At 38.4% G+C, this 12,354-nt stretch overlaps 2 protein-coding genes and 1 pseudogene across 4 annotated transcripts in view; 1 reads left to right on the top strand and 2 right to left on the bottom strand.

The window, feature by feature from the left end:
- EPS15 (epidermal growth factor receptor pathway substrate 15) overlaps positions 1–12,354 on the bottom strand; it is a 140,409-nt gene that overhangs the window by 57,525 nt on the left and 70,530 nt on the right. The gene's annotated exons all lie outside the window — the stretch shown is intronic.
- LOC113924379 (40S ribosomal protein S15a-like) lies at positions 2,406–2,800 on the top strand. Its single transcript, XM_035727008.1, has one exon. The coding sequence runs from the start codon at positions 2,411–2,413 to the stop codon at positions 2,798–2,800; it is 390 nt and encodes a 129-aa protein (XP_035582901.1). The 5' UTR covers positions 2,406–2,410.
- Positions 11,550–12,293, bottom strand: LOC113926772 (annotated as a pseudogene).

The raw sequence follows: 12,354 nt of genomic DNA on the forward strand, positions 1-12,354 counted from the left end.
TTTTCCAAGGAGCCCACCAATACATATGGGTAAAACAGATTTAAGATATATTTCAAAAATAGGTGTGTGAGCATTTTGCCCAAAGCACTACTCATCTTGGATGACAGGAAAGCTATTGCCTTCAGCTTAGAAACTTCCAGAAGGGAAAAGAAAAGATCACACATACCTTCTATCTTAGACTATCTCTGTGACCCTATTCACTCCCAAGATTCTGACACATCCTAAAAAACCCACAAATACCAATGCTTTAAATAAAGAAAGGCCGGGGATAAGGCTCCCTAGTTTCCAAAAGCTGCTGGTTTTGATTCGGTGGAACCTAGTATGTAAACCAGCAAGAAAAGCAAAACCCAAGCTAGGCTTTCAGAAGCCTAAAGTTGGTAACTGCATAAACCTACTATGAAGTAGTCAAAGCTATTCACAAGGACAGTCAGGCTCAGGGCCCCAAGTCCACAAAGTTCACTTTCATTTCCCCAGGCTCTGTTTATGGGAAGGAGGGAGTGAACGATCTGTCTTAATTTTGATATAATACCAACACTGTCAGAGAAAAAGGTTTAAGTCACCTTCAAAGCCCTTCCCAGAAACATAGTTTTAGTTTTTTTTTCTGAATATAAATATCCATTATTTCCCAAACAGCAATAAAAAGAGAAACAAGTTAGAAACCAAAAACCAGTTAGTTAGAAACTCATGAAGAGGGATGCCTGGGTGGCCCAGTCAGTTAAGCATCTGCCTTTGGCTTAGGTTATGATCCCAGGGTCCTGGGATCGAATCCCGTATCGGGCTCCTTGCTCAGCAGGGAGCCTACTTCTCCCTCTGCCTTCCATTCCCCCTGCTTGTGCTCTCTCTCTCTGACAAATAAATAAATAAATGAAATCTTAAAAAGAAAAAAAGAAACTCATAAAGGTATATTTTTCAACCCTGAAACTTATTGATAAAAATCTTTTTGGGCACATTTTGGGATCTTATCATTAAGTAGCTTAACTGCCAAAATCTCTCTATCAAGTAAACACAGAAAAGCAAGCTATTCTCATTACTCTTGTTACTATTCTCATTACTACAATAGTCTTTTTTATTTTAAGATTTTATTTATTTATTTGACAGAGAGACACAGCAAGAGAGGGAACACAAGCAGGGGGAGTGCGAGAGGGAGAAGCAGGCTTCCCGCGGAGCAGGGAGCCCAATGCGGGGCTCGATCCCAGGACCCATGACCGGAGCTGAAGGCAGATGCTTAAGGACTGAGCCACCCAGGCGCCCCACTACGACAGTCTTTAGTAAAGCATCTAGGTCTTAAAAACTGGAGACAGATTCTAATCTGGCTCAGCCATGAAACAGTTGTTTTTTTTTTTTACTCTGATGATCACATAACTTTCAGAGCCTCAGTCTTAATTTTCATTATGCAGATGCTAATATCTCTACCATCTTAAGATTTGCAAGGTAAAATGTACAAGATGTCATGTAATTAGGAAAAAAGCAGGCTTTGAGCCTATGCTGTGCTTGCTTTTTGCTGATAACATTAACATTACTTATAATTTTAAATAACACTGATGGAGTAATTTTTAAATTGTTAAAAAGAATTATGGGTTGCAATAAAATTTAGAATACATTGATCTAATGCATAGAATATATAATGTAATCACTGAAATTTCTGCCCCCAAATCTTGCTTAATATTCAAAAAACTATTCTCTACCTTTAGAAACTCATTATATGGTTTTCAAAGCATAAGATTCGGTGTAAAATAGCCCAGAATTCAAATACTGACTCCATCACAGGGCATCTTACTTAAAGCACTGTAGTAACAGTTATTTGTTCTGGCTGACCCTCCCTTCTCCTAGGACCCAGAAATCCTTTTGGGAGACTGCTCCTCTCTTTCTCCCTTACCTATCACCTTTCTGCCTGAACAGTTCAAGCAGAAGATGCCATCTTTTTACAGAGTCAACCTCTCTGAGCAATGACTGGCCAGGGTTTGGCTCCTGACCAAAGCTTAACCAGTCACATTCCACCAACTCACCATCACAGGGATTAACTCAAGAACAGGCCCATGATTAAAGACAAGGCAGTCAGGATCTTTATCTAGGATGCCTTTATTTGGAACTAATAGAAAACTATTACTACCACTATACTATCTACTATTACTATCATTACAACTAATAATAACAATTATAATATATTATTATAATTATGGAAACTAGCATTTATTAAACATTTACTATATAATAGGTGTTATGTGATAAGCACTTTACATGGATTATCTCATTCATTCTTAGGAAGAATTATTCCTGTGAAATGATGAAGACGGGCAAATGTGAGTCCAGGTGCTGGGGATATTTGCTGTCCCTGCCTAATGAATAATAAAATTTTCACATAAAAAGCTGAGGTGAGGTCCTCTTTCCGCCATCTTTCCATCCCACCATAATGGTGCACATGAATGTCCTGGCAGATGCTCTCAAGAGCATTAACAATGCTGAGAAGAGAGGCAAATGCCAGGTTCTTATTAGGCCGTGCTCCAAAGTCATCGTCCAGTTTCTCACTGTGATGATGAAGCATGGTTACACTGGTGAATTTGAAATCACTGATGATCACAGAGCAGGGAAAATTGTGAATCTCACGGGCAGGTTAAACAAGTGTGGAGTGATCAGTCCCAGATTTGACGTACAATTGAAAGATCTAGAAAAATGGCAGAATAACCTGCTCCCATCCCGCCAGTTTGGTTTCATTGTACTGACAACCTCAGCTGGCATCATGGACCATGAAGAAGCAAGACGAAAACACACAGGAGGGAAAATCCTGGGATTCTTTTTCTAGGGATGTAATACGTGCAAATAAAATGCCTCAATGGACCAAAAAAAAAAAAAAAAAAAAAAAAAAATGCTGAGGTGAAAGGCAAGCAGACAAGAGAATCCTGGTAGGGCTTTAGGCTCTGGCTCCTTTCCGCCCTTATGATGGTTAACTTTATGCATTAACTTGGCTAGGCCATGGTACCCAGGTATTTGGTTAAACAGGTATTTGGATGTTGCTGTAGAGATTTTTTTTTTAAAGATTTATTTATTTAGAGTTGGGGAAGGGCAGAGGGAGTGAATTTTCAAACAGACTCCCCACTGAGTCTGGGAGCGTGCAGCCGGACAGGGGGCTTGATCCCACAACCCATGAGATCATGACCTGAACCAAAACCAAGAGTCAGACACTCAACCAACTGAGCCACCCAGGCTGCTATAGAGATATTTTTTTAGATGAAATTAACATTTAAATCAGTAGACTTTGAGTAAAATAAATTACTCATCATAGTATGAATGGACTTCACCCAATTAGTTTAAAACCTTAAGAGAAAAAAAAACAAACCTGAGGTTCCCCAAGGAAGAGGGAATTCTATGTCCAAACTGTGTTTGGACTTGAGCTACAACATCAACTCTACCCTGAGTCTCCAACCTACTGGCCTGTCCTACACATTTCAGACTTGCCAGCTCCCACATTTGTGTGAGCCAATTCCTTAAAATAAATTGAATATAGTATCTACTTTATATATCATATGTGGGGATTGCTACAAGGAGTGAAAAAGAAAATACACAACAAAACTCAATAATACATCCCTATGCAACTTTAAGACCTATCTACTGATTCAACAAACAAATACTGAATCTTACTATATACCTGTTACTGTGCTACACTTTGGGGCTACAAAAAACAATGAGACAGGTACCGGCCATTAAGAAACTCAGAATTCAATGTATCTGAGGGGTTTGGCAGAAAAATATAAAAAGATAATCACAATGCAGTGTACTGGGTGCCAGAATGGGCAAGCACAAGGTGCTGTGGGAACACAGTAGATGGGTACCTGACTCTCCCTGGAGAGGGTCAGAAAAGGCTTGCTTGGTATCAGTGAAGGCAGGTTCATTAACCGCAAGATAAGCTGTACAGATAGAAAGTGGTATGTTTATCAACAGAAATTACTCCAGCCTGGGCATGCTTTGTGAAGGAGGTGAGACTTCAGCTAAGGCTTGAAGGAAATAATGAATGTCAGATAGAAAAGTGGCATTTCAAAATGAAGAACTTATGCAAGAAAGCACACAAGATGTCAGCAAAACAGCAGACTAAGAGGCAGACTAAGAAGAAACCTTCCCAAATTTGACAAAACACACTAATCTACAATCCAAGAAGCTCAACAAATTCCAAGCAGGAAAACCCAGAGACCCACACTGAGACACATTATAATGAAACTGCTGAAAGACAATCTTGAAAGCAGTAAGAAAGACTAGTCACATACAAAGGATCTTCAATAAGATTATCAGTAGATTTCTTAGCAAAAACTTTGATGGCCAGAAGGCAGTGGGATGATATATGTAAGTGTTAAAAAAAAAAAAAAATGAAAAACACTATCTGGCAAAACTGTCCTTCCAAAATGAGAGAGAAGTTAAGATATTCCCAGATAAACAATGGCTGAGTGACTTCCTCATCATTAGACCTGTGCTACAAGAAATGCTAAAGTGAATCCTTCAGGTTGAAATGAAAGGATGCTACTAGACAGTAACTCGAAGCCATATGAAAATATAAAGATCTCCAATGAAAGATACATGGGCAAGAACAAAAACCAGTATTATTGTAATTTTGGTTTGCAACTTCCCTTTAAATTTTCTACAGGATTTTGGGCACCTGGGTGGCTCAGTTGGTTAAGCGACTGCCTTCGGCTCAGGTCATGATCCTGGAGTCCCGGGATCAAGTCCCGCATCGGGCTCCCTGCTCGGCGGGGAGTCTGCTTCTCCCTCTGACCCTCTTCCCTCTCGTGCTCTCTGTCTCTCATTCTCTCTCTCTCAAATAAATAAACAAAATCTTTAAAAAAAATAAAATAAAATAAATTTTCTACAGGATTTAAAAGACAAACACATAAAAAATAATTATATCTGTTAGTAGATACAGAATGTATAAAGATATGATTTATGACATCAATAACAAAATGGAGGGGACAGAACTTATAGGAGTAGAATTTTATATGTGATTAAAGTTAAGTCGCTATCAAGTCCAATTAAATCATTCAGCTTGGGTAGATGAAAAAATTCTGGAGATGAATAGTGGTAATGTTGTACAAGAAAATGAATGTACTTAATAACACCGAATTACATGATTAAAAATGGCTAAAATAGTAAATGTGCTATGTATATTTTATCACAAAAAATAATGAAAAAGAAGAAAGCACAGAGCTGAGAAAATTCTAGATAGATTAAATATCTAGGATGGAGGGTTCATGTGTGATAAATGAAGCTGGAATTGAAAATCAAGGTAGGACAATAAAAGAATTTCAGTACTAGGTAAAGACATAGTCTTTTAATATACAGGAAAGGAGAGTCCCTAAAGGTTTCCGAGCTGTGCTTTTTTGAACTCTGAAAGGCATTATTTAGCAACATAACTTCTTTTTCTGCTGACTTCTGCTCTGTAGAAGAAGAGAGGAAGTAGAGGCTCTTATTGCTCAGAAAGCTGATGACAATTGCTAGAAAGGCAATAGAACACTCTGACTCTGCTTATCTTGAGAACTGTCAGAAGTCTTGAGCTAGAGTAACAACTATAGAGAGTTGAGAAGAAAATCCTGACTTGTACTTCAAACCAGCCTTTTGGTTTGAAAGTTAGACAGCCTTTCACTCTAAGAATTCACAGTGATTTGATAAAAACTTGAGTTAAAGTTTGAGAGTAAAGACATTGATTTGTACCTTTAAGTATTTAATTTCTCTAAAAGTTGCCTTAAGTATATAATCTCTCTATGACCGTATATTATTTCATTCTTTTGACAGTTATCGAATATCTACTAAATGCCAAACAAGACTGACGTTGGACCCCTACCGATAGTTTGCTGCGGAAAAAAACATAGCCATTAATCATAAAACAGTAAGACAAATGCTATAACAGTTTAAGTGCATATGGTTCTACGGAATAACTAAACTTCTTAATTCTGCAAGGCTGTTTTAACAAGTTTCATTTTTTAAAAATAACTCAGAGAATATATTGACGGGCAAAAATTACTGAAAAGAAACCCTAGCTGGGATCAAGGAAAACACAAACTTTGGGTGTTGCTCACACAACTGCTGCCCTGTCAGTGGCAGAATCCAAAATTTGATGGTTCATTTTTAAAAGGAGAAATAAAAGCTCATTCTGCAAACCCCAAATAATTAATTTATTCTACGTATCTGACAGGGCAAAAGGAGATGAAAAAAGTAAAAGAAAAGAAATGTAAAACAAGGCCTTAATTTTCCTAATTATAAAACAGGGATAATAAAGTTGATAAGAAGGACTAATTTTTATTACATCTAGAAAGATTTCAGCCCAATGCCCAGCACACAATAAGTGCTTAATAAATGTCAGCTATTATTATTACCATTATACTATTTACTAGTATAAAAGTACAATATTTACTGGCTTTTTAAAAGTTTCAATCAAGCATCCACAGTGATGGCAGTTAGGACTTAAATAGGTGGGTAGAAACTGACTCCTATCCTTCAGGAGCTGAAAGTTCTTGGTAGTTATTTTTGTTTCCCAAAGACAAACTTTAACACATCTTAAAAATTACTGCTCTCTTAAAAGAGGTAAGAGCCCCTTAGTAAGCTACCAGTGCCACAAAATAATGAAAGCAAATATAATTTTTATAGAATATAAATGACTGAGACCAGGGGCACCTGGCTGGCTCAGTGGTTAGGCGTCTGCCTTCAGCTCAGGTCATGATCCCTGGGTCCTGGGATGGGGCCCCGCACTGGGCTCCCTGCCCAGCGGGAAGCCTGCTTCTCCCTCTCCCACTCTCCCTGCTTGCGTTCCCTCTCTCATTGTCTCTCTCTCTCTCCCTGTCAAATAAATAAATAAAATCTTTAAAAATAAAAAATAATCGGAGGGGGAGACGGACCATGAGAGACTATGGACTCTGAGAAACGAACTGCGGGTTTTAGAGGGGAGGGGGATGGGGGGGATGGGTTAGCCTGGTGATGGGTATTAAAGAGGGCACATACTGCATGGAGCACTGGGTGTTATACACAAACAATGAATCATGGAACACTACATCAAAAACTAATGATGTAATGTATGGTGATTAACATAACATAATTAAAAAAATAAAGAAAGAAAGATAAACCAGCTCATGCCTGAGTGGAAAGTTCACAATTTCAAAATTTTTGAAGTCCTAAAATAATGAAAAAAAGTATACAGGGAGAGTGAGTGTGCAAAAAATAAATGAATAAATAAATAAATAAATAATAAAAAAGACCAGAGCAATCCAACATAAACACAATGTAAGCCACATACATAATTTTAAACGATCAAATTGCCACATATTAAAAAGTAAAAAGAAACAAGTGAAATTTATATGTTTTACTTAATCCAGTATAGCCAAAATATTTACATTCTTTTTTGAAATCCAATATAGTTTACACTAACAGCACATCTTAATTAGGATTAGCCATATTTTAAGTGCTCAATAGCCAGATGTGGCTAGTGGCTACTGTATTAGATAGTGCAGACTCAAACTTTAGCAGGCGGGGTTTCAAATAAGGGCAGTCTCCCTTAACAAAGGTTTTAAATGCTGAGCCATGCACTCTGTGTGAAAATTAATTAGACTGACTCCTTATTACCAACAAAAGCACACTACAACCTACAGCTTCAATTATTCAATCAGTCTCACCACTGTTGAGGTAGTCACAATTGAGGTCTAATAGTACCACAGATCTTTACGGGGCCAGAAACAGGTCAGGTCGGATCATATATGCAAAAGAGCTCCAGATTCAATGGTATAAGCAATGCTCTCTTCAGAGCTAATGGTTTCTAATGGTATGTGAACGGAACTAAACCCCCAAAACATAAATTTTTTTAAAGTTCAAACTGTATGCTAATGCTGCCTTAAATAGGTTTTTCAAAAATCAGTTCCTAAATATGACTGGAATAGAGATCTACATATTTAGGAACACAAATTCTGGCTCCCTGGCTACACAGTTCCAGTATTTCTTTAACTAGGGAAAGAGAGTGTTCATTCAGCTACTGGAACCAGTGTGTGCTGAGCACCTATTCAGTAAAGTGCTAAGCTGGTTGTTGGGGATGATGATGATAACGACGATACCAACGACTATGAATGTATACTGAGAATTTATCACATTCCAAGAAAGATATTAAGCATTTTACATATTAGTCACATTTCCACTTCACAGATGAAGAAACTGAGGCACAGATGGTTAAGTTACTTGGCTAAGTCATGTCAGGAGCCAAACTAGGCAATCTGGTTGGAAAGCCATGCTCTGAAATAATATACTATATTGCCTCATTAGAAATAAGAAACAGTCTGTGCTATCACACATAGCTCAGAATTTACTACAGAAAGAAATATAATTCAGTACTGTAAACATTCTGAGAGAAGGAAATTGAATGCTCTCTGAGCTGAGGGAGATACCAAGGAAAGCTTCTTAGAAAAGAAGACTTGTCTATTCTTCATCTGAAAAATCGGGATAAAACTACTTATCCTTAGCTGATATTGCAAGAATCAAATAAGAGAGGGGTGCCTGGGTGGCTCAGTCATTAAGCGTCTGCCTTCAGCTCAGGTCATGATCTCAGGGTCCTGGGATCGAGCCCTGCATCGGGCTCCCTGCTCAGTGGGAAGCCTGCTTCTCCCTCTCCCACTCCCCCTGCTTGTGTACCCCCTCTCGCTGTGTCTCTCTCTGTCAAATAAATAAAATCTTTAAAAAAAAAAAAGAATCAAATAAGAGAAATTATATAAAGCAGGCATAGCACAATATCTAATAACTATTACTGTAATTACCTATCCTGTTTACTAGCCCAAGACCAGGATAACAAGTTTCAAGACCAGGATAACAAACTGGCCTGACAGGATGTAGCTTTTACTTCCTGATGTTCTTGCTAAAAGGACAGAGACAGGAAGGAAGTAGAAGCTGATAGAAGACAAATAAATATTAACTCCTGCCTCAGCACAATTCACCACCACTGTGCTATCTTAGTGACTGAAGCAAGTTTTGACTTTTCACTGTCAAGAACTTCTCTATTTGAAACATTTTAGTTTCAGAGCAAGGGTTCTTAAAAAATGGATCCATGGATAGTTTTTAAAGGTCTCGGAACTCCTGAAATAAATACAGAATGGTGTACATGGATACACATACTCTTTTGGAAGGGGGGGGGGCCTAAAAGCCTTCATCAGATTCTCAGAGGAATCCCTGACACAAAAATAGGTCGTCAAAATATGAAAAATCAGCCCCCTATACTTAATGTCCCTGGGAGGATTAAAAATCCTTTTGTCTATAAAAGCCTCTTCCATAATATATGGTGATTAACGTAACAATAAAAAAATTTTTTTAAAAAAGCCTCTTCCACAGTCTTGAAAATAACCTATTATTCAGAAGATCTCTTGTCTTTTCATCCTTTAATACATGGCTTCTAATCTGCCATAAACTTGACAGAAATTGAGTCTGGGAAATATTCTAATATTTGTAACATACTTTGATTGATTCATTCAACCAACTAACCTATACTGAGATTCTGTGGTGTCAGGTATTGTGTGCATTAACTTCTAAACCTATCCAAGTGAATAAGACATGGGCCCTGCCCTAAAGGAGTTCAAATTAAAATGAAGACCACAATAAAATATGGTGAGTACTACTGCAAAGGAATAAAGTTTCTAGAAGTAGAAAGAAAAAAGCAATTAGCAATCAAGATTTCAGTGAAGGTTTGACAAAGCAGATGATATTTAAGCTGGGTAAATAAAAGTTTACAAGGTAAAAGGGGAACAAAGGGGAACAACAGGATGAGAAGCAAAGAATAAAAATGTGTGGCATGTTGACGGCAGAGGTCCATCCAACCACATGGCTTGAGAGAAGGGGTAAAACCAAAATGTAGAGCACCATGCTCAACATTGAGATGCAAAAGGAAACACATGGTGTCTGCTCTCAAGGAGCCTGATGGTGCCCTAGAAAAAAAGGATTCTACTTTACTGTGGGAGGTGGCTAAGACAGAAGAATGGTCAGGAAGCCAAAGGAAAACCATGAAAGAAGAGACTTCATGTCATACTCAGAAAAGTGAGCTGAATCCAGTTGGGGATAGGAAGTCACTAAGGGATCTGAGTTGTATTTTATACATCACTTGGAGGTGCAAAGGAAGGAAGGAGAGACACAAAGCACGGAGTCAATTAGGAGGTTACAACAGTAATCCAGCGAAGAGGTAAAGAGTTAGTAAAACTAAGACAGAAATAATAGTCCAGAGAGGACAGATTTCAACAATACTGAAAGTTATTTTCTCATCTTTTATATAAGCTAGGCATTAAGGATAGAACAGTGAACAAGCAAATAGTCCTTATGCTTAAGAAGTACACTGGCTAGCAGGAGATCCAAATAAAAGAGATGATTATAAAAAAGTATGATAAATGCTATGACTACTGTAAATACTAAAACTAGGTAAGATTTGGTAGTATGAGGGTTGGGAGGTAAACAAGTCAGAGAAGGCTCCCCCTCCCAGAGGAAGTGATGTCTATTTGAAAGATCAGAAGGAGGTGATCAGGCAAAGGAGATGGAAAGGTAGGAATGATTTCAAGAAACATTTCAAAGATAGAAGAATACAGATAAGAGGAAGAAAAATCTCAGATTTCTAGCCTGAGTGACTAGATGAATGGTGACATCACTGAGAAAAGCAAATAAATGAGACAAGGATAGTAGTCAGGGGAAGATTGGAAAGTCATGTCTACTGGACATTCTCTAGTAGGCAAATGAAAAATAGAGGTCTTAGGCTCAGTTAGGAGATCCAGTATTTGAAAAGATTATGACATCCCAACTACATTTTAAGTAAATGGTCTTTTTATTGGACAAAAAGACTAGCATTTACAACTTGGAATGGACAGAAAGTGTAATTTCTTGAACAGCAATGTTGATGGTTGTGCTGAAGTCCACAGCTGCAGCCTACTCTCTGCTGGCTCCACATCATGGTTCAGAAGCCTTTAAAAACACAGAGTCCAAAGAGGCTCCCTTGGTAAAGGCTTCTTTTTAAAAATTTGTGTGAGTGGTGACAGCCTGACACCCATTTCACTCTAGTGCAATGAGGATAATGCTAAAATAATACATGCAGCATGCCACCAGGATATGTGGCATCACCAAGGCTCGGGGCATATGCAAGTACAAGAGGGGCTATGTCTAGACAGTTTATCCTTCACCCATTTTTTCTGCACAGCATCCTGAGGTAAGCCAATTTTAAATGTTTGTTTTGAGTAAACCAGTTATAACAATTGATACTAACAAACTGAGCTACAAGTCATTTGGATAGGTTTTAAATTTGTTTTTTCATTTTTCATTTTTAATACAAATGCCTGAATGTGCTTAATTGTCAAGCTGTATGCATGAAAAACTGGCCAGCCCAGTGAATTAATCATTAGCAAATGGAACTACAAGGAGTCCACTAATTGCTTCCTGATCATTAAGGTATTACAAATACTTATATTATAAAACTGATACATAGCTTGATCTTTAAGGGACAGGCCACCAGGCAATACATGCAGATTTTGTGTGTATGGCCAGAACACACTTATGACATTCAGTTTTGCTATCTAGAAACAGAATGAGTAAATGAACTTTTTTGGGGGGGAGGGGGAGGAAGAGATAAGTAAAAGAGTCAGTCTGATTCTTCTAATTCTTCTGGGGGCGGGGGAAGGAGTTAAAAGTAGGTCATTCTGCAGTATTATCTGTACAAGTTCTTCATAGTTGACTTGTCCATCTCCATCAATATCCGCTTCTCCGATCATTTCATCTACTTCTTCATCTGTTAGTTTTTCTAAGTTTGTCATGACATGACATAGTTCTGCCACAATGATTAACCATTGTCACCCTTATCAAAGACGCATCGTAATGCCTCACCAATTTCTTCTTCACTGTCTGTATCTTTCATTTTTCTAGCCATCATAGTCAAAAATTCTGGGAAATCAATGGTGCCATTACCATAAGCCTCCACCCTGTTGATCATATCCTGCAATTTGGCTTCTGTTGGGTTCTGACCCAGGGACTTCATGACAGTCCAAGTTCCTTTGTTGTGATGATACCATCACCATCTTTGTCAAATAGGGAGAAAGCTTCCCTAAACTCAGCAATCTGTTCTTCGGTCAGCTGATCAGCCATGGTGTGAACGAAGGGAGACAGAGCAGAGGGAGTGGGAGTGGCTGCACCAGCACAGGGGCTGGAACAGTGGACGGAGGTGCCGCTGCTGTTGCGGTTTGGTGCATGCTCAGCGCTTTGTCACTGCCACCCATGCCAGTAACAAATGGCACCATGCCCACGAGGCTCCCAGCACCACTGCCCTGGTATTACAACTACTGTTTTTCCTTAAGTTAAAAATATCATGCTCGTTTAACCTGACGG

Source organism: Zalophus californianus, chromosome 4 (assembly GCF_009762305.2).
Source record: "Zalophus californianus isolate mZalCal1 chromosome 4, mZalCal1.pri.v2, whole genome shotgun sequence".
Taxonomy (NCBI): Eukaryota; Metazoa; Chordata; class Mammalia; order Carnivora; family Otariidae; genus Zalophus; species Zalophus californianus.

Bases quoted from the DNA above. Each gene is read 5' to 3' on its own strand.
- LOC113924379 (XM_035727008.1), top strand. From the start codon at position 2,411: ATGGTGCACATGAATGTCCTGGCAGATGCTCTCAAGAGCATTAACAAT.